Source organism: Nematostella vectensis, chromosome 3 (assembly GCF_932526225.1).
Source record: "Nematostella vectensis chromosome 3, jaNemVect1.1, whole genome shotgun sequence".
Lineage (NCBI taxonomy): Eukaryota > Metazoa > Cnidaria > Anthozoa > Actiniaria > Edwardsiidae > Nematostella > Nematostella vectensis.
Genome location: NC_064036.1, coordinates 8343733 through 8371727, shown reverse-complemented (window position 1 = coordinate 8371727; position 27995 = coordinate 8343733). Strand labels below are relative to the sequence as shown.

Sequence of the window (27995 nt, the reverse complement as noted above, 5' to 3'; positions counted from 1 at the left end):
GGGGGGCACTACTGATTCTTTGGGTGATGTCTCATATATATAATTTGACTAAGTGTCAAATCAGACTTCTTGGTTCAACGAGTGTCGGTTTGGGGGCAGTTGGCATGCACAATCCAGGTGTTTTAAAATCTATGCAATGCAAACCTGTATACACCCTATATACATTTTTTTTCATGGTTTTCGCTATGTGATATTTATAAAGAGCTTATGTATTTTTGTTAATATCTTAAAAGATATTAACAAAACGTTTTAATGCCAGCGCTCATTACGTCATCAACATCCTTGCTCGTATCTGATTCACATGAGCTTCCCTGACACAAATAGGGAATTACTTTATTTAGCATTTCTGCTGCTAATTCTACATGTCATGGTCATAATAATAATAATAATTATTATTAATCAAAATTATCTGGGAATGGTTTCAGTCCGTGACCTGGTAACAGGGTGAGTCCAGCTAAGAGTGACCAAGTAGACCCGTGCCTGTAACAGTAAAGAAAGAAAGAAAGGTGTGCCGTGGGGATAAACGGATAAACTAGGCAAACATGTTGGCTACACACTTAATGTTGAAAAAGCTTTCTTAACTTTTCAATCAATAAACAAAAATAATGTGCCTTTGGCCTACAGTACCGCTCACGAACATAGGGACACTGTTCGCGAAACTTTCGCGAACAACGTTCGCGAAATTCGCGAACAGCGTTCGCGAAATTCGCGAACAGCGTTCGCGAAATTCGCGAACAGTGTTCGCGAAATTCGCGAACATATAGACTGTTCGCGAACACGCTGTTCGCGAACAGATGCAAAATAAACGGTTTGACGAACGGTAACGTGTGATCCAGGGCTTAATAACAGCTGGAACAGCGAAAAGCCATTTATTTGACAAAGACTTGTATTAGACAGAATATAAGTTTGGGGAATGAATGCCGATCGCTTGATATTCCTTGAAGATTTTCGAATGTGTGTTAACTGCTAGCGAATACTTTTAAACAGCGGGAAGCCATTTATTTGACAAAGCAAAGACTTGTACTAAACACGGGAGAATTAGTTTGAGGAGGGAATGCCGATCGCTTGATATTCTTCGAAGATTGTCGAATGTGTGTTAACTGCTAGCGAATACTTTGAAAAGCGGGAAGCCATTTATTTGACAAAGCAAAGACTTGTACTAAACACGGGAGAATTAGTTTGAGGAGGGAATGCCGATCGCTTGATTTTCTTCGAAGATTTTCGAAATGTGTCAGAAGACTGCTAGCGTAGACTTAATAACAGCGGGAAGCCATTATTTGACAAAGACATGCAATAAACACAGGAGAATTAGTTTGAGGAAGGAACGCCGATCGATCGCTTGATATTATTCGAAGATTTTCGAAATGTGTGAAAACTGCTAGCGAAGACTTAATAACAGCGGGAAGCCATTTATTTGACAAAGACATGTAATAAACACATGAGAATTAGTTTGAGAAAGGAATGCCGATCGCTTGATATTCTTCGGAGATTTTCGAATGTGTGAAAACTGCTAGCGAAGACTTTTGAACAGCGGGAAGCCATTATTTGACAAAGCAAAGACTTGTACTAAACACGGGAGAATTAGTTTGAGGAGGGAATGCCGATCGCTTGATATTATTCGAAGATTTTCGATTGTGTGAAAACTGCTAGCCAATCCTTTTGAACACTAGGAAAGCCATTTATTTGACAAAAACTTGTATTAGACACGGGAGAATTAGTTTGAGGAAGGAATGTCGATCGCTTGATATTCTTCGAAGATTTTCGAATGTGTGAAAACTGTGAGTAGTAGTCGTTTGTGTTCGGATACATGAGTCAGCGACAACATGCTCTACTATAAATGTCTTCTTTTCGCGTTTTGTAGAATATCAAGCGATCGGCATTCCCACCTCAAACTTATTCTCCCGTGTTTAGAACAAGTCTTTGCTTTGTCAAATAAATGGATTCCCGCGGTTCAAAATTCTTCGCTAGCAGTTTTCGCACATTCAGAAATCATCGAAGAATATCAAGCGATCGGCATTACTTCCCCAAACAAATTCTCCCGTGTCTAATACAAGTCTTTGTTAAAGAGATGACTTTCCGATTGTCAAAATTCTTCGCTAGCAGTTTTCACACATTCGAAAATCTTCGAAGGATATCAAGCGATCGGCATTCCTTCTCCCGTGTTTATTACAAGTATTTGTCAAATAGAATTTCAAAATTCTTCGCTAGCTGTTTTCACACATTCGAAAATCTTCGAAGGATATCAAGCGATCGGCATTCCTTCTCCCGTGTTTATTAAAGGTATTTGTCAAATAGAATTTCAAAATTCTTCGCTAGCAGTTTTCACACATTCGAAAATCTTCGAAGGGTATCAAGCGATCGGCATTCCTTCTCCCGTGTTTATTAAAAGTATTTGTCAAATAGAATTTCAAAATTCTTCGCTAGCAGTTTTCACACATTCGAAAATCTTCGAAGGGTATCAAGCGATCGGCATTCCTTCTCCCGTGTTTATTAAAAGTATTTGTCAAATAGAATTTCAAAATTCTTCGCTAGCAGTTTTCACACATTCGAAAATCATCGAAGGGTATCAAGCGATCGGCATTCCTTCTCCCGTGTTTATTAAAAGTATTTGTCAAATAGAATTTCAAAAGTCTTCGCTAGCAGTTTTCACACATTCGAAAATCATCGAAGAATATCAAGCAAGCGATCGGCATTCCTTCCCCAAATTAATTATCCTGTGTGTAATACAAGTATTTGTTAAATAAATGGCTTCCCGCTGTTCAAAAGTATTCGCTAGCAGTTGTCACATTCGACAATCTTCAAAGCATATCAAGCGATCGAAATTCCTTCCCTCTTCGAGGCAAGCTTTTCAGAATAAACTAACTAACTTTTTTGCCTGTGTCTGCCCTTGTAAATCCACGATCGAATCCTTCGCATGCTTTGGCTTTCATCCGCCATCTTTATCGTCTTTATTTCTCAAACTTGAAAGTGTCTTGTCTTGATCGTCTACAAATAACTGAACTGAAGGCATATCAGACTATAACTGAATTTGTTGTTTCTGATTTTAACGATAACCATAGCTCTCAGCTGGCTTTTACACGAACAATTTATTTGAATCGCTTGCAGAACTTCTGTATGTATTTTAAGTGAGTATCAGTACTGTAAGTCTTCGGTTACGAGGTACGAGTTCCCGTTTGTCAAACGGTTTGTCCCGGCCTGTTCGCGAACACTGTGTTCGCGAACATCAGCTGTTCGCGAACGTTGTTCGCGAATTTCGCGAACAGTGTTCGCGAATTTCGCGAACATTGTTCGCGAATTTCGCGAATTTCGCGAACGGTGTTCGCGAATTTCGCGAACAATTTCGCGAACATATGTCCACATGTTCGAGAGCGGTACTGTACTTATCATTTTTTTTTTTCAAATATCACGTGGTATCGATGCGGCATCGTGACTGGCCGTACCTTTGAACCCCTCTTCGGGAGCGGAGCCCACGGGTAAGTACGAGTCTGCGTGCGCGGCCTCCGTCGGCTCGTCAGTCTGCAAATACAATTGTACAACACAATTGAAAATCTAAACGTAAACAGATAAAGCCTATCAAATGTTGACATTTAGCTTGCTGTGTAACCAGCTTTGGATGTATGCAGTAATCATGAATGTTGTTAATGATGTTTTTGTGAATAGGTTTACCATTCACATTCTTTAATTCTACTGTTGCTATAATTATCATTGTATGGGAAACAGTTGGGCTTTTCTTTGCTGTTTTTGTTGATTAATGTGGTCTTTTCTTTTATGTTATTGTTAATTAAATTGATATTTTCTTTGTTATTATTGTTGATTTTTGACTACCTTGAGTAATAATAAGCAGCCTGGTCGGATGCCAAGCCGACCTATCATAGCCTCGTCATCAGTAAGTTGAACGCCTTTCAAAGACAGATGCTGGTCCATCGGCATCACGGAGAACGCCTTCATCAACTATATGGACCATATTAAAGCAATGTTATATTTGGTGCACCTTAATTAGTCAGTCCCAAAAAAATAACCAAAAAAGACAATAAAAATTAAACACCCCGAGTCAACCAGATTATGGCTGTCTAGGCCATGATGTGACTAGGGCACAAGGTTATGAAGTAACAAGTGTTATATCATGAGCCAATGGGGACTCTGGGTTAGGACACGACGGGTCACATGCCATGATTCAACTAGTGAGACTCTTGGATTCTGACAATGAGGCTGTGACGTGACTAATGACATCTGTTGAGCCAATAATAAGGGCTCAAGCCTACAACGAGGCAATTGTCATTCAGCCAATGAGTACTCATGGTTATGACATGACGAGCAAATGCCATGATTCAGCCAATGAGAGCCCAAGTTTATGATGTGACGAATCAAATGCCGTGATTCAGTCAGATTCTATTACCTCCAGTTTGACGTCTCGAAGTGACTGGGTCGAGTGAACTACCAAGGAGATTTCCCCTCGCTGCTTCCGATGTCTGCAACCAAACAAACAAAGTATTAGGGCTGGGGGTTCCTACATAACTTTCATTGTTTCTTAGTTAGTATTCCCTGACGCTGGACGATACCCATTCATTTATTATCGTCTGGCTATGTGAGAAGGATCTAGAATAATGTACAATAGACAAAACGCCGGGGTTGCGCTTTATTAATGCTTTATTAAAGCTGATGGGCACAGACTCGTAGTAAGGCACAGAGGCTACTTGGAAAAGGTTTTCTATGTAAATGCGTCTTCTCACCTTGAGCTTCTCCGAGAGCCGTCCGTACTTAGACGAGGTCGTTTACAGCTGCTCGACTAAAGCAAAAACAGTAAAAGGAGGACATGATGTAATGCTTATCGCAAGAGCAAGTAAATTAAAGGGGCAGCGTCATGGTACTGCGCGTGTCTGTCGTCAGTGTTTATTGTAGGCTTTTAATTGTCAACAAACAATTAAACTTCAAGCTGTCAATGGCTTGTTAAAATAATATATATGCAATATTTTATTGAAAACAATGTTTATTGACAGTTTGTCATTTCCTTTCAATTTAAGTCTCCCACATGCACCAAAGGCTCATAAGTCAATGTTAGAATTTCAATGAAATTTATTGTGTCCGGGCCGAGGAGCTGTTGCAAAGCTCTTACCATGACACTGCCCCTTTAAGCACCTGGAGTATGTCGACGGATACGATCATACGATCATATATTTTTACACCATTTGCTAATTATGAAATGCAAGAAACCCCGCGAAAACAAAAATAAAACCTGTGAAATGAAAAAAAAAACACGTCAAAATGCGCGAATATGAATGCGCATTACAAGGCGAGGTGCGCTCCAATCATCTAAAACAAAAGGTAAAGGCAATCATCGTCAATTTAGGCGATTTATTCGTCTGTACATTGTTCACATTATCAATTCTTGATTGTTTCAAAGACTAATGCTTGCTTAATGCCATGCCTATATGACTATGTGACTTCTCGCTGAATCTGCTAAGAATAAAAATTATACTTACCGAAAAGTCGGGGTCTTGGGGCTTATCAAGGTCGATGCAATCTTTGCTCTGAAGCGGGAAATCATGTTAATCAATTGACGCAAAAATACAACCACAACAAGCTATAAATCAACACAAGGTTGAAAAGTATGTAGTACGCCTCTGCGAAACAGAGTAGTTGCGCTGATGTTTCGAACGTTAGCCCTTCGTCGGAGTTTTCTTTTGATTTTAGCTAGTTTTCTCCATGCCTACACAGACCATCCATTTTTTCTACAGCTTAGTATAACCAAGTGCAACATATAATATTCACTGTCCTCGCAATGATGTGATAGCGACAACTTGAGGACGTACTTCGTCAAACTCATTCTGTACGGCCTCGGCGTCATGGTCTTGCGTGAGCTTGCGCACGTAGATGGTGGCATGGCGGTAATTTTCGCATTCGCGCTCCTTTTCCTCTATACGCGCTGCTTGGCACTCTAGACAGACATCTGTTTCGACAAAAGCAAAAGCAATGATAGTTAACTAATGGCTGCGTGAGTAGTATCCTTCCACTCACGCATCTTCGCCGAGTGACACCCTTAACAGACACATGTGCAGCAATGCGTAAAATCACAAGGGATAAATTTACTGACCTGGACTAGTGCCCAGTCTATACCCTCCGTTTTCTTCCTTCTCATTGGTCACCTTGATCACGTGATCGAAGCTGTAAAACTGGGTAAGCGTGTCCCACTCGTGTTGATACAAGAACGCGAGTCTGTAAGAGAGAAATAGACCACCTCTTTATCAAGGATATGCTACTTTCAGTATTACGTGACACGTCGCGTTTTGTGTTCAAGCTGTGTCACGTGTGTCATGTTGAGGAAGTGTTCATTAATTACACCGAGGGGGATGGGGGGGGGGGGGGGGGGGGGGGGGGGAGGGAGGGAAGATTTTCACTCAAGACACCTTGAGTTGTAAACATTTTTTTTTCGGAGCCCCTCACCACCCCCCACCCCCCCTCCCTTAAAGAACCCAAAAACATTCTTTTTTTCCCTTAGAGGACCTTTTCTTTCGGAGCCCCCCACCCCCCCCTTAAAGAACCCCAAAATATTCTTTTTTCCCTTAGAATACCTTCTCTTTCGGAGCCCCCCACCCCACCCCACCCCTCCCTTAAAGAACCCCCAAATATTTGTTTTCCCTTAGAGGACCTTTTCTTTCGGAGCCCCCCCCCCACCCCCCCCCCCCCTTGAGGTGGTTAAAAATTTTCGGAGCCCCCCTCAATATCTTCCCTCCCCCCCCCCCCCCCCCCCCCCTCGTTGTATTTAATGAACACTCCCTAAGCACATTTATCGTCATATGACTCTTCTGTTACATACTCTTCATCCTGTACCACACCAATGGCTTCTGGGCTGAACATGAGGTGGTCGTGTGGACACAGCAATGGGGCGTTGGTGATCCCACGAGGACGACCACATCGAATCGGACTCCTAGAATCATAGCAAAACTTATGTAGTGATGAACATGACAATGATAAGAAAAGGTTCTGTTGATGATGTTGATGATGATAATGATAACTATAAATACGAAAAAGGAAATTAAAAACGAAAATGATCAAATTATTATTATAATGATGATGGTTATGACAACGATAATAATCATATTATTTTAATAATCATAATGTATGTAACAACGAAAATGATCAAATTATTTATTATAATGATGGTTATGACAACGAAAATAATAAAATTATTTTAATAATGTTAATGCTTATAACAAGAAAAAGATCAAATTATTTTACAATGCTTCTAATAGATGGTGAACACGGCATAGGCGATAACTGGTAGGATGTAAATGCGTAAAAGGTAAATGCCTCACACAATTCACCATTCTTACGTAACGCGGGTGATTGGGTCGGGTTGATAAGCGAACAGCATGCTGTTGATGTTGTGAATCTAACCAACGAAGATATTCCGGGAGCAGAATTGCCAAAACCTACCCTTTTTCTAGCTGTCATTCACTATCATATCAACAAGGCTTACGACGCGACATTGAATTGCGTCCCCCCAAATCGTTACCAGCATGCTGTTCGCTTATCAACTCGACCCAATTCCTCGCGCCACGTGAGAATGAGCTATGAAAAAACAGATACAAAAATCACGAAATATCCACCTTAAAAAAGATCTCCACGGGTCCAGAAATTCATTCGCTACTATATAGAAGAAAGTGTCGGGTGTATCCTGAAAAAAAAAATAACCGTGAAAATTCCAATTTGATAAAGAAGTAACTGTAACTATCAACCACTCCTTTATTATTGAAAATACATCGGTTTATTTGCAAGGAAACGTCAAAACAATCATCCATGATTGAATTCTGATACCTTTTAACGATATATTTTTGAAGGCATCTCTTTCACTTGCTTGAATTAACTGATGGAAATGGATTATTTGAGTGAGTCGGCATTGCGCGGGAGCCTAAAATTACGGCGTGATTTGCCTTTTGAATTGTGAGAATGTAGACTTCTAAATTTGAGCTGCTTTTAAGGACTGCTTAAAAGGGCCATATTTGGTTTATTTTTGCTGGCTACATTAATGGCGATCACAATTTGCATAGTTAGTTCATCAGCAAGTTTTTATACTTGCTGTTCCCTTTTCGGTAGCGATGTACTGTATTGCTCACAATTTTTTACCTGACTTGGACATGTTGGTCTTTGTCTGTTATAATATAGATTGGCCAGGGCGCTTCTCTCCTGCGCTGCCTGCGTCTTGTATTGCGCTGCCGTCTTTCGCTCATCCTCGTTGCGAGTTTGGCACTGCGCGCACGTGGGGCTTGTAGCGTCGAACTCGCGGGCGAAGCTGAAGTATGATCGTAATCTGCGCCAGATGCTGGCCGGCACTAGACGGCGGCACGACTCGCTTGTCGACAGACAGTCTAAACAACAACGGAAAAGCCGAGTTTTTTTTTTAAACAACTCTTAGAAAACCAGGGAGCCGAGCCTAGAGAAATTGTACATACATGCCGACCGGACTCCAAGCAAATACAATAGTACTATTTATTCGTGGGGGGAGGGGGGTACGGTATGAACCAAATTGCGCGCTCTAATTGGCTCTCGTGAGGTCCGATATTCTACGATTCGGACCTTAAGATACCGGACCACCCATCTCCAAAGTTAATTCGTAAAATGGCCATCAAACCTTTCTTTTTACTCCCGAGTCTATCAAGCTTAACATAACCGCATTTTATTTGTCATTTTATCTAGAATGAGCGACAATTTCAAGTAAGATAACATTTTAGTTGGGACAGAAAAACAGCAAACCGTCTATTTATACGAAGGAAAACGACAAAACACTCAAATTTAACTACATAACGTATTCACATTCAATAGAAGTACTTCAATTCAAACGACGCAAAAAGTGCATACTAACTATTACCAATTAAAATAAAATAAAATAATTTTGTCTGTATGTAGATATATCTTCCCTGGTTATTGTTCTTACCGTGTTCACATAGTAAATCCTCATTGAACTTGGTGATGCCACTATCGTCGTCGTCTTCAGTGATCGAGTCCCCCTGAGAACTAGCCCTCTCCTCCTCGTCCTCCTTTCTGTGCCCATTCAGCTGACTAGTAGCGCCGCCACCAGCTACTGCCTGCACACTAGTAATAGCATTGCCTGGAACTTCAGGCGCACTAAGTTCCTCACCACTACTCTGCCCTTTGAGAATGCGCTCAATCTCGCGCCCGCACTGACTCACACGCAGTCTCTTTCCATTATTAGCAGTATCCTCTTTATCGGCGCTAGTCTTAGCATCGGACATACTATCTGCGGTTCGTTTAGCGGTGTTCTTGCACGTTTTATCCTCATTCGACTCGCCATTAGATGTGGTATGAGGTGCCGCAGATGGTATGGAGATCACGGAGGCGTCACACACCGATTCCTGCGCTTCTTGCTCTAGAATAGCCAGCTTTTTCCAGCTTTGTAATGAGCTCTTGCCAACCCAGTACCATAGGTCATCACTGAGAATAAATCGTTCACAGAATGAATATTTCCATTTAAAAGTAAGAATTGATATGTCCCTTCATAAAAAAAATTACATGTATTAACATTTGGAGATGTGATGTGAGATGTGATTTCGAGTTTTGCGCTTGGAGAAGTAAGGAGCACATTTCCGCCATAATTATAATTAAAATGCATCCATTTTGATCGCTTTTAGCTTTTGGTACACTGTGTTTTGTGAACGATTTGATTGGCAGTATGTTCATCATTCTTCAAGACGTCTATCTCGAGATGTTCAAATTGTTATAGTCGATTAAAAGCAAGATCGGCACAACGGAATATCGTTATATTTTATAGCCGTGATCCTTGGAACTCGATTTAGTTATTACAGCATATTTTAGAGGAGTCTAAAATTTTGTTTTTGTACTATAGTCGCTTTTTCCAAACTTCGACTTTCGATTAACCCCAATTATTCCGCAACCGGTTTGGATTTCACCTAGCATCGCAATAAACTCCGAATCTAGGATGTTTCTTTAAAAAGAATTTGAAACAATTAGAGGAATCGAGTAAGTAATGACTGTATAGGAGCGGTTTGAAAATGCGTGATTCTTCGGGAAAGCAGTTCTTTTGAATTGACACGGGCATGTGATATTGTGGAAATCTTTCGGCACGGATGCACTTTCGCCCACCATCGCTGACCGTTAAACTTCTCATTTTTTTTTCTTGACGTTTAGTGCATGAGTCGTTCTTACAGGTAGTTTGTATGTATGCTAGTTAGCATTATACGCGTCCCTGATACTCTTGGAAATGTTACATCATATTCTATATGCTTACTATATCCAAGGGGAAGGAATACCTAAGAGCATATGGAGGGCGATAAAAGCTATTAAAGGCTGGTAAAGAGATGGGGCCTTTTTTTTTCAAAACAAATCTATGGCAAAATACAAGCCTGCAACGTATGATTTCGACAACCTTGATCAACAGGTTCCAACCCTATGTGACTCCACATTGTAGTTTGCTATAATGCGCCGTCTTTACCTGGTCGTGGAGATCTTGTGTGAGGGCTTGTTAAGAGCCTTGATTACTTTGTCGTCTTCATTCAGTCTTAGCCGGAACTGTATGCTTCGACACTTGCGCTGGACACATTCGCGACACATGGAGTCCCTGAGACAATAAACACAGCCTTTAGTGACTTGTGGAACATGTTTGCGGCATGCGATTCCCAAGGGCAATTGTTGAACACATTCGCGACACATGGAGTCCCTGAGACAATAAACACATCCTTTAGTGACTTGTGGAACGCATTTACCACATGCTAGTCCGTTGGAAAATTTCTAAACACATTGGCGATATGCGAGTTCCTGGGACAACTGCTGGAACACATTCGCGACACGCGAGTCCCTAGGAAAATTCTTGAACACATTCCCGAGACGCGAATCCCTGGGACGGTTACTGAAAACAATTCGCGACACGCGAGTTCTTGGTACAATTACTGATAACATTAGCGACACGCGAGTCCTTGGTACAATTACTGATCACATTCGCGACACGCGAGTTCTTGGTACAATTGCTGATCACATTTGCTACATGCGAGTCCCTAAGCCGACAGACGACAAAATGTATTTGCTAATTTGAGTGCACAAAAATAACGTGGGGGAAGGAGGGGGGAGTAAGAGGATATCACAAGGAAGGAATGGGAGTGAATTCGATAATCCATTGACAACATTTAATGTGAAGGCATTATGCACATCCCTTCGCCATACCTCTGAAGTCTGGGTACGCCACCGTATTTCGTGTACAGGACATCTGCCTAGGATGGAAGGATAAATACTTATTTACTAATAAGTACTTAAAGTAACGAAATATAATTGGAAAACGAGTCGGAGGTAATAACTTACAGCTTTACAACTTATCCTCTTTGAGTATTGATATTTCTCAGGGCTCAATCTGACAACAGCAAGGAAACAGATTAACTAAGCGTGCCCTAGCCTTCATGATCTAGACTCTTAATCACTCACCGCCCGTGACAGCAGAGTAGAGAAGAGTTATCGATAGGGGGCGTGGCTTTGTACTTGTCACTCAACCATTTTCTAAGCCAATCAGTGGAGACCCACTCGGCATAATCTGTTGTGGCAGCTGGGAGCATCTCGTAAATTGACCTGATCTCAGCCTGGTTCATCTTACCCTCTGTTATCATACTTTCCTGTATAAAAACACGGGGTACCAGGTTAAGATCTTGAACAGGGACAAAATAAGAGTCCATTCTAACAGCATACCCAAACATATGAACTTTTGGCCTTGAATGATATATCTAGCAGGGGTTCCATTAGGCCCCGGGGGCCCGGCAGAACTGTCTAGGGACTGTTTCTGTGTCATGTTATCTGGTTTAGGATAGTAACAATGACAATAGCTATGACCACCATGTTTCAAAAAGATGGATAAACTAAGGAAATCCTTCAGGTTTGTCGTGTCCATTAAAAAAAACTGGCCGGTAAATACCAGTTGTTCACCCTGACCTCACCTTGATGGCATCCATCTCACGGGTCCATGCCTCAAACACGGAGTTATCCTTGGCGACTAGTTCCTGGAGTTGTATGGGTGCGTGCACATGTTCCTCTTCAGGCTCAACTACAAGTTACAAAAACCTTATTAGCTCATTCTATTGTAGCTAAAACAAGTCCGTCTATACAAGGGCCATGCAGCGCATATCTCGATAAAGGGTGGAAGGGGGGGGGGGGGGGTTGAAGAATAAAGAATATATTAAAAAGTCATAGAGCCAAGTGAAATACTATTAAATCAATTTATTAAATTTTAAAATAACATACTGTCTTATTATATAGACTGTATCAATATCATACCAGGGGTTTCATTAGGCACCGGCGGCCAGTAGAACCGCCAACTATTTTCCACCGAGCGCCGGCTACTTTAAAAAAAAAGTTTTATTTAAGCTAATAAAATAACTTCCACCCCCTACTTATTAATCTCCACTGCCTACTCGGAAACTTGAGACCCCTGCATGCTCTACTTGACAGTTAGCCGCTGTCAATGTTGTAAGCCGAGGAGCTTTCGGGTTAGGGAACAAAAAAAAAAGAGTTGCTCAAGCTTTCTTTTTTCGGCCATAAAAATACATTTAAGAGCACCTGAAAAGACCTCCACGTTCCCGAGCATGGGTACAGCAAATCGTCCTAGTTTTTTTTTCTGACTCAGTGCTTTCATTAAATGAAAATGTTAGCAACTGTCTGCTATCGCTGGACAGAAAATGAGTAGTGAACCAATGAGATCACAGGATTCTCGATAGTATATGAGTACATTTCTAGTAGTAGACAGCATCAGGCCAGGATGCAATCACAAAAAGGCTAGCAGAGTAACATCATGTAAGCTGATATTCTTAAATTAGAACAGACCAATTTCCATTTGATCATAACTAGGGGGAGGGTTAAGGGGGCTAAAAAACGCCCTCTGCGCTGCCAAGGTGCACCATCTTTTGCTTCGTTTTTTCATTAAAGTGCCGAGAGACTGGAGGAGCTGGAAGCCCAGGGAGGGCATAAGACAACACAACATCCCCTTCCAGGGCATGCAAACACCCTAATTGGTGTCAGTGGTGTGTTTTGTTGATGAAACAGGAATTTGTGTCTATGTGAGCCAAATGTAACGGGGGAAAACACAAAAACAGTACCTTCATTTCGGCGAGTATAAACCAACATGTAAGCATTCCTTGAGGTGTGGAAGCCTTTAGCACACTTGGGTTTCCTAATGGGTTTCTCTCCTGGTTCTGAAACAATGGTAACACACAGTGCAGATATGAGTCTCACATTCCCTATTGCTTTTCCACACAAACTCACAGAAAAAATGATTGATACTTCACACAGACATCAACTAATAGTAAGTGATCAAAATAACCATATGGGTTTCTCTCCTGGTTCTGAAACAATGGTAACACACAGTGCAGATATGAGTCTCACATTCCCTATTGCTTTTCCACACCAACTCACAGAAAAGATGATTGATACTTTAGGGTGTACTGACATTAGTGTTGCTCAGTAACGATGTTGTACGCTGGTGGTGTTGAGCGTGCGCTATACATAACACGGAATTGGTCATTCACAAGCATTCCTGAATTAAAAGAAACAAAAATTTGCGTTTCAATTTCCAAAAAATTGACTTTAAGTTGATATCAGCCTTTTCGGGTGATGATATTTCACATATTTTGTAAAAACGAAGATTCAGCCGAGATTTATTCAAGCCAACCATTTTGAAGCCAAAGTTTTCAATTTTCACTACCTGCGTGGCTGCAAACAACGGATGCAAAAGCTTGCGCATGCACTGAAAATCTTATTTCAAAGTAGCACGCACTGTATCAGAATTTTAAAATACTTTTTTTCAATTTTCATGACATGACGGATATCGTTCCTTTGAAGTGTAAATACCACGAAACACTACTGGAATTTGTTTTTAAACTTCAGTTCAATTTCATCATGTGAGATGTCAGTGTGTCTGAGCAGGCCGAATGTGCACACATAGGCTTCATTTCACTTCCGGTTCTGCGTTTTCTGAAAAAAAAGCTTTTTTGTTACCAAATTATTTCAAAACCAATATTCCAACAGAAACCGAAGTTATATCAAATAATCTGGATTTCAGGACCTTTGAAAAATCATAAAAAAACAATTACTCAATCATTTCTAAAACGCATGCTTGGCTTAATGCACCCTCCTCAAGATTCATAAAACGTATTCAATATTTGTTTTCGAGCAAAATTACTTTGAAAATTTGCTTTTATCTGTATCTATGACGTCACGGGGTAACGTCATCATAATAGTCAGCACACTTGTAATGGTCAACCTGGCAAATATCAGTCACCCATTACTTTCTACAAGGCTTTTATGCTATATTCACTTTTCCTTAGCAACAGATGTCAGTACACCCTTAACACACATTGACTAATAGTAAGTGATAACCATACCTGAGCTTTCATCATCTCCAGTCAGCTTTAGCTTACTTTGCATTTTCTCTGTATCTTCATCATTGAACTTATACCATGACTTGGTCTAGTAAGCAATTCCATAACTTAAGTGAAATTTGTTATAGAAAGCACAGCTATAGATCACAGGGATATACAGCATGTGAAGGCAAAGATAGCCATCTGGGTGGGACTATTCTGAAGGCTATAGGATGTGTAACACTGCTCCCCTAATGCTTACATGTGCATAGCAGTGTATGAAAAGTTTTGATTGGTCTCTGTTCTTAAATATATACAGTCAAAAATTCTTCTCTAATCAACAACGGCAAGAATCAAGTAACTTTTTGGAGCAAGCTTTCACCCAGGGGTGGACCCGAGAGAGGAAAAAAGCTGTCAGACAAGGGTCCCATCCCCATCTTGCTCCTATGCATGAGAGGGGTGGACCCTCGAGAGCAAGGATGCTGTCAAAACAGGATCCCATCCCCTCCTAGCCCTACCATATTAAAGAGAGCAAGGGGAATGAGCAAGATGAGGATTAGGTTAAGGGGTACTGTATCTGTACTTTTTACAGTACCTTGTTATCACGGATATGAGCAACATAATGGCCTGAGTATGCACTGCTCCCATGATGCATCAGCACTGCTGACAGCTCATACACTGTACTTAAATCACCTGCATAGAGAAACTCGATGAATAAAGTCACACTCATGAGAACACTTAGCTGTTCCACTCTAAAATATCAACATCTAAAGAAGCTGGGAGAGCTACAGTACAGGAGCAAAGAGGCCAACTTGGTGCATCACTAAGGGATTGACAACTAGATATTTTAGTGCAGTGGCAGGATTACTTTGTCAGAAGTACTGTATTCACAGGTATTCATAGAAGGGGCAGTGTAGATATATAGGATGGGTAGTTCAGATAGAATTGATTGTGCAGGGACATAGCAAAGGATGAGATATTGGGGGCGTTTCCCCCACCCCCCCCAATATTACAAATATAAGGAAATCCCAGAAGAGGCATGGCTGTGCCCCCAATATTTAGTCATGTTTCTGTATTGTGCCCCTCCCCTCCATATTTTGAGGCCTGCTATGGCACTGTTGTGTAGATAGGATTGGTAGTGTAGATAGCATGGGTAGTTTAGATTCAGTAGGATGGGTATTGTAGATAGCATGGGTAGTGTAGATAGAATGGGTAGTGTCCATAGCACATGTACTTTAGATACAGTAGGATGAAAAGCGTAAATAGGCTGGTAGACATTAGTGTTACAATAGTGGGGATGTGAGACAGTGTACCTTGATATTTGTCCCTTAAAATGTTGCTCATGTCCAGCTCATCAGGAAATTGCACAAAACTATGCAGTTTCTTCTTATAGCCAGTTTTCCTGGGCAAAATAAGTAAAGTATTTCTAATAACTTTATTGAGCAGACAACCATTTTAAAAGTAGAATTACAGTGTACAAGAGGAAAAAATTATGCTTTTAGAATACTATAAGGACCCTTTTGAAGATAATGGAAGAATGACCTTACTTCTTTGATATATTCCACAAGCAATCTTGTGTGTTCATTTGAAATTTACTTAGCTTATGATGCAATGAAAATCAATTGCAGGTATTATGTCACAGGAGACAAATAAAACTCAATCCATAGTAAGATTTGGCAAGAGCCTTGCCCTTTGATAATTATTTGTTTCTCAAAATAATATCAGCTATAGTAGATGAGCAATGATTATATTACTAAATACTACCTGTCGAATACAAAGCGCAGTAATTGCAGGTTGAGTACTGGTGGAAGGTGCTTTAGTTCAATGTATCGTCGAGCATCTTGTTTGCTCTGACACTGAGTGCAAAAGTATTGGTTGTCACAATCCAGTTTTTCTTCCTGAGGACAAAGAGCATTACTCAAAGTCAGCTAATTATGTAGCTAGTTTTCCTATGTTATTCATACAGAGCTTGAAAGTATTTGCACCTTGAGAAATTCCTTGATACACTGATTCAATGAAGAGTGGCCCTGAATGTTCAGATCGAGCTCATAAAACCTTGATGGTCGTTTGGACTCAGTTCCACACTTGTCGCATCTGTAAAATATTAATCACATTTTATCATACTTTTATGTGCTATAAACTGTAAAAAAAGACATATTATTATACAATAATAATAATAATAATAATAATAATAATAATAATAATAATAATAATAATAATAATAATAATAATAATAATAATAATAATAATTATATTTATTTATAGAGCATTAAAACTTTGTGTACATACTGTTTTCTAAAGCGCTAAATAAAATAAAACAGAGAATAAAAAAATTACAATATAGAAATGAATAATTAAGAACTACTTTATAGATTACAGGCTAGGAGGAACAAATGTCTTCATAGCATGTTTAAACGGAGTCAGTCCCTTTGTCCATTTAATGTAGCTTGGTAATTGGTTCCACAGTTCTGGAAAGGCATGAGCAGCCATGCCCCCTAGAGTTTTGCATTTTGTTTTTGGAACTCCCAGGAGATTAGCTGAGTTGGATCTGAGATTATAGGACAAACGACTGCAGTTGATAAGGGACTTCAGATAGGAGGGCGCATTTCCATTTATGCTGTGATGAACATGAAGCAGAATTTTATAGCGTATTCTGTATGCCACATACTTAGTAACATAGATGTAGTCTCCACCAAACTGCTTTTGGATGACACCTTGAACTTCTGGGTTTGACTATGAGTAAGAGACAATTATATTCAGTGGGTATAATACACAGGAGTGTGCCAGCTCTTTGGAAAATGTTAAATCCCTAGGTTTCTATTGGCTACACCACTCCCACAACTACTTGAAAAACAAAACAAAAAGGGGTTCAGATTGAAAAAAAAATGAGTATCGTGGAAGCAGAAAAAGATATTAGATAAACATGCATGTATCTAGGGGGTGTACAGGGTGCAAATGACCCCCCCTTGGCCACCGAAATGTGGGTCAGTCCTATAAAAGGATCATCAAATACTATCCTATGTATATGTTTTTTTATATAATATTCATGACAGTACACCCCCTTTAGCAAGTCCTGGGTGCACTCCTGATTAAATATTTGGTGATTTTTGTGCAGGTTTTTATCCATATTACAGTATATGTACCTGATGCGAGAGTGTAGACTCCAGAAGTGACATGAAAAGCTTGCTGAACTCTTGAGCATCCTGGAAAACAGAAAACTCTCTTCTCAAAATTGGTGGTAGACTTCAGCAATGAGCTTGACATTTATTTTCTTTATGCTATTGCTTTGTCCTCCAGAACATTTCCAAGAAATGTAAATATATTTCTTCACAAAACAAAAGAGGCTTATATGTTACTGTAAATCCTGGACACCTACTGTACAATTGTTTAATCACCCTTTGCTCACAAGGGAAGGGTGAAAACAATGTCAGGCCAAGTCTTTGGACTACAGGATTTGCTCATTTATCCTGTGTACCCTTGTTTGACAAAAATGAGATTGACATAATATACTTCAACCAGCTTCATGAGAAGTGCAGTAACATACCTGCTGTTGTGCAGTGTCTAATCCTAAGGCATGAATCAATGGCATTGGGTCGATATACCTGTAAGAAAATGAATGGTTAATTTATAATAAGGAAATGTTACTCTTATAAAAATATTTTTGAAACTCCTGATATTGCAGTCATTGATATTGTAGCTTATTGACTTCACTGTCCTAAATAATTCCCAAATCATAGGGATCCGCAACCTATCAATCTTGGCAGCCATCTTCTGCAAACTTTACCAATCCAAAGATTTGTGAGCAACTGCTCTTCTGAATGACCAGGGGCTTGATTTATGGGGTTAAAAACTTAAGGAAAGGACTGTTTTGAGCTTATCATAATTTGAGGACAAATATTTTTTTCTGTCATTGCATAACACTCTATAGCTTTTTTTCATTTCAGGGTGGGGGCAATATCCAAAATAACCTATTGGTGCTACAGTATGGGAACTGATCCTGTCCTTTCACATGCTAATAAAGCTGCCAGCAGTATGTGCTGCCAGTTATGTGGGTGTAACAAACCTCCTGATACTGTATTGTAACTGTGCAAAGATTACTTGTAGATGAGCACAGATGGAGCTCCCAGAGCAGGTCAGAGCACTTGATGGAAGAAGAGGGGGAAGCCCTCTTGAATCACTGCTGCCAGTTTGCTCTTTGGGTTGAGAGGAATGATCTACCTCAGTTTTGTCTTCAGTATTTAAAGTAGGGTCAGCTATTTCTTTAGAATTAAACAGAATAAAGCTTTCTTAAAATACTTAACAATTATATTATTGTTATAACAATTATAACAATAATAAAAGTGAGTCAATGGTGGTGTGACAATGGGTGTCTGTTATGTGAGACAGATAATCATACAAGGAAGAAAGAGATGTCTATCACAAGGCATAGATAATCATACCAGGAAGGAATGAGATTTCTGTCAGAAGGGATAGATAACCTCAAAAGAAAGGAATGTAATTTCTATAACCTTACCAGAAAGGCTCTTGACTGGGGTAGAGCTGGCATCATCATTTGCAGCAACCCACTGGTACACAGCAGACCTTAATTGCAGATTGTGGAACCAAAGCTGTATAAAGACCGAACTCTCAATCACTATAGACCATAGCAGAACTCATATTTATGGAAGAGAATGCACAAGCCATCTATTTCAGTTTGCTGTTGTATATCCTGCAGGTGCCAATATTTGCTGCCAGAGCGATACACAGTCATGAGTATAAATTACACATAGATCTTAAACTTGCAAAACCCATAAATAAATGCATTTATTATATGGCTATGATAGTACGCGCACTGTGATTGGCTTATTGGTAGTCGTGACATTCCCGCATTGCCCGCTCTGAGGGCATTACGGAATTCCATATTGCCCTACGAAAAATTTTTCACAATCTTCTGTTTTTTGAAATTTTTCTGAGTCAGAGTTTTATTATCCTGATGAGATTGAAGAGGAAAATTTTGAAAAAAGAATAACAATAAGATGACGTTATTTATGACGTTTTAGTTATTTATATTGGATAAACAAAGGCAAATGAATAAATAACAAGGAGTGTAAAGACCCAGAAAAGTGTCTTTAAGATAAAAGTACTACCTGCTATTTGTGTGCAATATTTCCATCAAATTATAAAGCAGCACAAAGCGATTGGCCTTTTCATTTTACTTCAAAAGTTTGTTCTCTACATACCGTGGAGTTTTTTTTTTAACTGAAACAATCCATTCATGCCCTGAATCTGAGCTCTCTTTGTTTTAGTTTGGGTCAACTTCACCTATGATAAAACCTGTAGCTTCCAAAAGGTGCAAATAGAAAGAAAATAGCCCGAAAAGTCATCAAATTTAAATACTTGTTGTTGAATCTTTTCACTCATTTACATTTTTTATTTGGCAGCACGCAAGTGTTTCTTGTTTTCCCGCCTTTTTGAAATCGATCGATAAACTAATCGATATTCGTGCGAAAGCGGAAGTCGATTTGTTTTCTTGTCATTTTTATTTAAAAAAGACATATATAATAAACAACTTACTAACCTCGACCATTCGGTCATACCGGGAAATACCAAACCTCGGCTTTAGCACATCGACCTCGCAAAGCCATGGCCGATACACCAAAGCCTCAGTTTGATATTTCCAGGCATGACCTCACTCTCGGTTAGAAAGTAGTTAATTATGGGCATATTTATAAATAAAATTGTCACTACAAATGGCAAATGGCAATTGACACATGGCAGAGACTGAAAGGGCCTATATGGATCCCAAAATATTTTGCTCCAAATTTAGAAAAAAATTATATGGTTTTAACATAGCTTTAACATCTTCAATTCGAAAAAAAAATTCTACCTATAAAGATGTTTCAATTTGGGGATTGCCATTTGTGCTGACAACCTTTTTTGAAATAGGGGTATTCACGACCACTGTAGAGTTTTGTACAAATTCTAATATCCTGGCTAATTTACAATGTGTTCTCTTTCAGTGTAGTTAAAAGCAGCAGACTATAATTACATGTTTCTTAAACAGCGAGAGTGCAGTGTGGTATATCCTACCTTAGACCAGGAACTCAAAGGTTATTCAGGTGTTATGCATGTTCATGATGAGCTTAGAAATTACCTGTAAAAATGTGTTGACATAGCATGTGGCTCCAAGGTTTTTCAAACCTACAAACGCTTTCTATGAAATAAATGAAACAAATAATTCATTATTCAAAAACTATAGTTTTCACTGTACAGTATATTAGCATTAATCACTTCACCCATTTGAAATCCCAATATGCATTTGGGAATGACCCATCCTGGAGCTGTGGAACACAAGCTTCTAGTATAGGCTTACATAAAAGAAATCAAAGGTGGTCTTGAAGTAAAAAAGCTGTGGCACAAATTAATGACCATTATCCACCATAAAATTCACACAAACAGATTTTTTTCTTTTTTTTCATTAACTGAAGAAAAGAAGACAACATGTGAAGATCTAGCAAAAATCATAAAAATTAGATTAGAAAGAAATGTGTCATTCATAAGTCATGAATTTTAAACACTTTCATGGTAAAATTGACTTTTAGACATCTATCAGCAACTAATTTGTTATTTTTTACATTTGAAAATTCATTGGGCCATACAAAACTATAGGGTTGGTTTACCTCTCCTCTCTTCTCATTTTCCGGGTCCTCACATGTGTGCCAATAGTCATCTTGTGAAAGAAAAAGGAAAAAACATTCTGAGAGGAAGTTCTTTCAATATACACGCTGTGCTATTAATTATCCGACAGAACTAGGGTATATTTCTGTATAAAGTGAATGAAAAATAGACAAAACTCTAAAGCAATTTTGCCCAAAGGAGCTATCTGATAAAGCCCGCATGGGCCCGTGTTTCCCCGAATGACTACACGTACATGGTCAAATAAACAACGTCCAGTGTTTCTCATTGGATGAACTTTTTTCAAAATATTTACAGTGTTCAAGCAGAATCTGATTTGTCAAAGTTGTTCAGCAGAGCCCGCTTTCTGTGTTCTCACTGTAAAATCTTATTTTGCTTGCAAGTGCCTTTAGCCAAAGAACACAGCACTGGATGCTGTCTAGAATGGAATATCATATCCCCACTTTCCCTCAAAAAGCTCTAAGGATTAGAAATTCGCTTTGACCACACCTACATAATGTACAGTACTATCTTTTAAGAGCAAGAATATTGCTGTTGACCACACCCAAAGTGCTAATCCTTAGGGTCACAATTATTTTGTTGACAATCATCCCCGTCTATCTTTATGGGAGCCAAGACCAGGCATAGAAACAAAATATTATAAATAGTTCACTTCTTTAGTCAGGCGTCTGGAGGGCTATTTTCAGGATAATGGAATTTAGTCAAACCCTAGCCAAAATTTTACCTTTTATCTCACTGAGCCACATCTTTTCTCCAAGGTTGTTCAGGCAGTTGGGATTGAACTTACAGTTAACCCTGAAAATAAGCCATTAAATACTATTATTTTTTAATGTGAAACCAGGTAAAACAAGTTTCACACATTTTTAATTTGGAAATTTCGGAAATAAATTTCTGAGGTAAAAATAAGGTATAATTATACATTTATATAAGGATTTTGCACCTCAAAAAATTTCACTGGCATTGGTAAACATACTCTATTATTTACACATACACCTACTTAAATTAAGGTTGCACCCGAGAATTTTGTCCTAGCTTGCAGTTATTCATGGGTACTATGAACATTTATTGTCAATTATACACTTGGTAACCATGTAGCCTTGCTTTGAGAATATAAGGAGCTATTATTTGAAGAAGTACTGCCTATGTAGGAAAAAGACCACTTCCGTTCGAGAAAAGTAAACTTAATAAGTAAAATAAGTTACATTTTAGTACTTCAGTATACAACCGTCATTTTATTTACAACCCTATTCATCTATTCATTAATGCAGATTTTCAGGTTATTAAAGTTTATTACTCGATCGAAACCAATGACTTAGTTAATGAGAATATATAAGTTAAAAGCTATTCCACTTTTCCTACTTTTATCTTTATTTTGAAAAACACAACACCAGATACAGCACCTGCAAGAACCCAGGGGACACGCGGATTTCTTTGTACAATAGACAGTCTCTATATGCTCCAATGTAATATCTTTAAGATCTGTTTCCTCGACCCACGACCAAGCTTCTAGTTTCTTCGTCCTCGGAGTTTTTTCTCGCGGTTTTCTCACTTTATCTGTGGCACCGCGCGCCATATTGGATTTTTTGATTGTTGTATTCCCCGCGCGCTTTTAACTGCGCGCGCATAAGATACACCAGTGAACTGCTGGATTAAACACCCTACCCGTGAGCACTTGCGCGTAATATTCTGGCAAGCCCCCATAAACGCACGAAATTCGATGGAACAATTCTATGCCAAATTATCCTGTTGTTAAACATGCAAAATGGGGTCAAAGGAATAGAAATTGAAGTGACAAGCTAGCTAGCACTTATGACATCATATTAACCAAGAGACCATGATGTAAGAGAACGAATCCCCCGTAATAGGGTATGTTCCAATGATGACGTCCGTGAAAGCTATTTTTAGAACAAGCAGTTATTTTTAGATACGCTTCTGATTGGTTAGCGCTCACGTTTCCTAGCAACATGAGTCAAACACGCGATCACATCTTGAGCGATGTGAACCGGCAAAGGATGTTATGGAAATCTTTTTGACCGAAAACCATCCTTTTTTACAAACGCTGTGAATATGATCTTCCATAGAGTACGCTGGATCCAATCAACCGTTTCTCGGACATTGAAATGCATAGAATGGGTGATTTTAGGCGCAGGGATCAACTTCCCCAGTAAAAGTTTTCACGGCTGATTCGCAAGTACAAAACAACAATCAATCATAAATCTGTGTTTACAACACACAATTCTCTTCCAATTCCCTTTTAATGAAAAAGATACATCTAGAACTTAATACCATTATATTCACATCGATATTGTGGTTATTAAGACAGGTATTTCACAAATAAAAGATTTCAAGTCTCCATAATGAAGTAAATCTTATTCCGGTGACAAGGGTTTCTTGAGTGACATGAATTCATTCATCTAAAAGTATTGTAAATCAAAGAAAAATAAAGGCCTTCTTGTATTTAAATACATAGCATAGACTGAGAATGCCTAGGTTTTCCATCTCACCATATTGAAGAGAAAAAGAACTTTTAAGAGTCAGCCTGATGCATCTTGAATGAACTCCAAATTCGCCGTCTCCCCGACGTCTTCCCGTTCAATTATTTATATAACATTTAGATAACTTAACATTAGATAACTTTACAGATACCAGGACACCACCCTACAGGTAGCATTGTAATCATGAGCTATGAAAAGCAGCTAAAAGGATAAAAACAGGTAGCGAACGAAGTCAAGAAGTGCAGAGGGAAAAAATATTGTGAAAATGTACTAGCTCGTGAGGTGCCAATAACCAAATATGGCGCGATGAACCATATATGCATGCTATGATTGACAAGCTCGCGCAATCTAAAAATAACTTTCATGGACGGCATCATGGGCCACGGGGATTCGTTCTCTTATATCGTGGTCTCTTGTATTAACTTTGTAAATGATTAACCACGAAAATAAGTAAAACAGACGCGTAATTCGTTCGCGAACTGGTGATGAACCCCTGCTGCACTGGGTTTCTCACTATGCCAGTTCTGTTAGGCACCTAATAAGGAACATTTGATGAAAATTTAAAAAAATTCTACCTCTCGGTTTAGGAGATACCAGCGTCAAAAGTTGCCCGCTCATATTCTCCTATCTAGGTAACTGAGTCCACAGAGTCCGTTCCACTTTGGAATGCAGTTGAGAAATCAAACACTTTTGAGAGAAACGCAAATATAAACATATTCAAAATAAAGTGAAGCTATGGTGGTGTGGGAATATCTAATGATATTAACCTGGTTAATCATTAACCACGCCTAGTGTCTTTCTACAAACTGAAGAAAATGAGTGAAAAAGACGCGTAATTCGTTGGCGAACTGGTGATAAACCCCTGCTGCACTGGGTTTCTCACTATGCCAGTTTTGTAGCCACCTAACAAAAACATTTGATGAAAATTTAGAGAAAATCTACGTCTCGGTTTAGGAGGTCCTGGGTTTTTCTCAAAAGAGTAACAGAGAAAAACATTCCACTGCCCGGTAAAAAGTGGGCCAATCAAAGCTAACATAATTTTATGGGATTTCCTTCCAACAAATCAGGTTTCATCTCTGTCAAATGATTTGACACTTAGCTGTCACAGTGCACCTAAAAAAAATATAAACAGCTTTGTGAAATAATTAGAAGTTTTTCTGCAAAACGAGACTTTATTTACTTACTTGTTCTTTTTCTGTTCGAAAAATGCCTATGCCACAGCCATGTTTGGGGTGCAAGTTGACTACAGACATCGATAAAACTAGCATTTCAATAACTATTTAGCCTATCTATTCATAGACTTTGGAAATTATAATTTACGCAGTGGCTAAATGAGGGGTAGCCGCTCAAGGTCTTACATGAGCTAAATGAGCGGTAGCTTTTAATTTTTAATAACGCGAGAAAATGCAACCTTGACAAACAAATGACCTTCTATCTTTATTTAGATAGAGAAAACATTTATCGATGTATTGATGTTTTTTAAATAAGGAATTTATCCTTGCCTGTGTACAGTAAGACAACGCTACTTTCGGATATCATAGTCCAAAAATTGCTTATTTTCTATGAAAATAAAATGACAAATTACACATTCTAATGTGCCTTGTTATTTACCCTCTTCGTTCTCTGCACACAGCTAATACATCAGCATTTCGGTAGAAAGAAGTTTTGCGTTAGGCCCGCTCTCAAGTAGTCAGGATTTGTGGAGTAAGCAAACCAGTAATTTAGTTTTTGTTTATTATACCTCAATTAACATAAAAAGCAAGTTTGCAACTTACCCAGAGCTTCTCATATCAAGAAATTGAGCCAGAAATAGTTGTTTTTGTTGAAAAGGTTTTCTTGAACAGGATAATTATATATAAACTCAGGGTACCCACATACTGTAAATTTTATAAATATTTACAATACTGCCCATAACAACTCCAAACTTTGAAATGATATTAACTTGTTTAGACAATGGTCTTAAGATTTATAAGCAAAATAAGCATTTCTCGTTCCACTTTAAATTTAGAATTCCCTTTCAAAAAAGGGCTTATTCCGTGCATACCATGCTACTTTGATATAAAACTGTTCTCTTTACGGACTTCTATTTGAAGAAGTTTGTTTGTTCATAAGTAAGTTTGTTCTTAGTTTGTATAATCTTGCTTTTGATCTCTAAGCCCCTATTGAGCATATCATTGCTGTACCAGAAAAAAAACTCCCTACTTTAGACAAAGTTTGAATATGGCATCTTTGAAATAAAATAGCTGTTCAATCGAACATGATGTAGATAAAATAAGATACCCTTTTGAAGAGCGACATATGCTGATAGAAATAATACTTAGTTTGCTAATTTCGGTTCGATAATTTTCGCTAAAGACAGCAGAATAGTTTTGCGTATTTCGACTCCTTACTCAACAGAAAAAATGACAATAAAAAAAACACGAGTACATGGTCAATTGTGTGATGATCCTGAGAAAATGATTTTGTTTGCTATTATCATTATCAAAAATCTGGCGCGGCCATCGTTTTTTTTTTTTTTTTTTTTTTTTTTTTTTTGTCGTGGCGTAGCCTTACATGTTGGGGCTATTTTTGGCAAGCGAGAAACGTCAATCAGTTAGCCTGTTCTCATGGCCTAGTCACGTGGACGTGCAGTGTGTGACATAAAACGCCATGACCACTAAAAGTCAGTCGCCCAGTTATCCAATTTCTATACCAATGGAGCTCCGCGGCGCCGGCTCCACTATTAATTTGCCTTCAATTATAGGCAAAAATCACGCTTTTAAGTATGCGAGGTATTTTTAAAGAAATATCGAGGAGGGAGGTGAAACTACCAAAATTAATTTATCCGTTTATGCTATATCCTTTTTACGAGATTTCATTATATGTTTGTGATTCACATGAAGCTCAGCCTGTAGTTATGGCAATTAAATTAGCTGACTTTCTAGAAACTTAGTGACCATGGTATTGCGCGTCACACAAAAACAAGAGAAAACCATTCCACTGCCCGGTAAAAAGTGGGCCAATAGAGGCTTACATAATTTTATGGGATTTCCTTCCAACCAATCAATAATTTTATGGGATTTCCTTCCAATCAAAAGTTGAGGCCGTTCGGCCTAGTTCTTTGCCCTCTTGTGGTAGCACTTACAATAAAACTGCGTGTCTTTATCTTTACACTAAAATTCGTTCTTTTAGCCAAGTATCTATGCGATTTTTTCAAAATTGATAAATCGTGCAAGACCATGGCCGCTGGCTTTGCTCGAATTCTTAATTAAAGACTCCGGCAAAACACATAAAATGATAAATGATATTCGTTTTTATAAATATGATTCTTTGTCTCACAAAAATTAAAAGAAGGTTTATCACAAGATTTTAGGCGATTATACAAATGTCCATGAGTGTTTAAAAATGGCATTTTACCATTTTTTACCAATTTTACATGAATCGCGTGGAAACTACCACAGTTAATTAACTATGTATATAAGATAAGAGTGTTCAGTTTGTTTATATCGCAAACAGCTAAGTATTTTATTTATTAAAGTTTTCAGTTAAAAATTAATTTTATTTTGCACTCTTTCTAGATATTTCTCTGTCACGTGAGGCTCACTTGTTCGATCACCTATTGATGTAGAAAAAGTATATGAATGCAAAAAAAAAAAACTGTTAATGAACTCTTTTCATTGGTGCTTTGACTAAGAATTTTGTGAATAAACTTATTGAGAAAAATTTCTCTCTATATATTTTATTCCATCCTAACAAATATCTTACCCCTTTGAGAGTATATTACGATAGCGCTACCGTAAAGCGTTTGCTTTTTCTGCCATAGGTACATCACTTTTAATGATTTACAGCAGCTTTAGAGTTCTATATCCGTTTTTAAGTAAAATAGCAGTCTTGAACACAGGGTTGGCAGGGGAGACGATCTCTTGCCACGTTGGGTTTGCATGTAGTGAAAACGACCCTCGACACAGAGAAAAGGCAAAGCAATGTCTGGTCGTATGACCATTGGCGGCGCGCTAGGGCTTATCCTAGCTTGTAGTGTTGGCGTTTTCTTTCTGTATCGCTTAGAAAGTGAGCCACTTGTCCCTCCATTTCACCGCGGAATGGACTTAAGATCGATCTTCGAGCTCAACGAAAACCCGCAAAGCCATGGGTTGTTTCATATGTGCCAATAACATTCAATACAACGCGGTGGTCGTAACGGTATTAAAAATATCCCTTGGTTACATGGAGACTGCGGTAAAAAAAGTAACGATGAAAATAAAAATCTTACCTCCATCTTCGCCGTTTTCCATGTTCGTTTTCGTGTTTTTTTTTTGTTGTTGTTTTTTTTTTGGTGTTGTTGTTGTGAGCTGTGTGCGAAAAATTTACCCGTGACTTTACGCTCGTCCCCTTCCGCGCCATTCAATTTTCGAGCAATCAGAGAGCGAGGCACATCAGGAAAAAATCCACAGGTATCCCATCGTGACCACGGAAACTATAT

General features: G+C 38.8%; 1 protein-coding gene across 2 annotated transcripts; it reads right to left on the bottom strand.

Annotated features, from left to right (window-relative positions):
- Positions 1–304: 304 nt before the first annotated feature.
- On the bottom strand, positions 305–27964 carry LOC116618122 (ubiquitin carboxyl-terminal hydrolase 48). Of its 2 annotated transcripts, none has more exons than XM_048725119.1 (32): positions 27786–27964; positions 21766–21836; positions 21026–21075; positions 20500–20559; positions 18880–18973; positions 18430–18625; positions 17911–17968; positions 17510–17569; positions 17035–17099; positions 16352–16460; positions 16131–16264; positions 15680–15768; positions 14962–15059; positions 14391–14475; positions 13107–13202; positions 11952–12058; positions 11449–11633; positions 11329–11377; positions 11194–11240; positions 10469–10594; positions 8933–9450; positions 8125–8366; positions 7608–7675; positions 6815–6925; positions 6092–6213; positions 5811–5947; positions 5481–5528; positions 4731–4786; positions 4397–4469; positions 3826–3951; positions 3441–3516; positions 305–480 (listed from the first exon to the last, which is right to left on the bottom strand). In XM_048725119.1, exons 1-32 carry the CDS (start codon positions 27914–27916, stop codon positions 455–457), a joined length of 3513 nt encoding a protein of 1170 aa, XP_048581076.1. In that variant the 5' UTR covers positions 27917–27964; the 3' UTR covers positions 305–454. The 2 variants fall into 2 exon arrangements, with proteins under 2 accessions (XP_048581076.1, XP_048581075.1); XM_048725118.1 differs by lacking the exon at positions 27786–27964 and adding an exon at positions 22442–22728.
- Between the last annotated feature and the right edge of the window lie 31 nt (positions 27965–27995).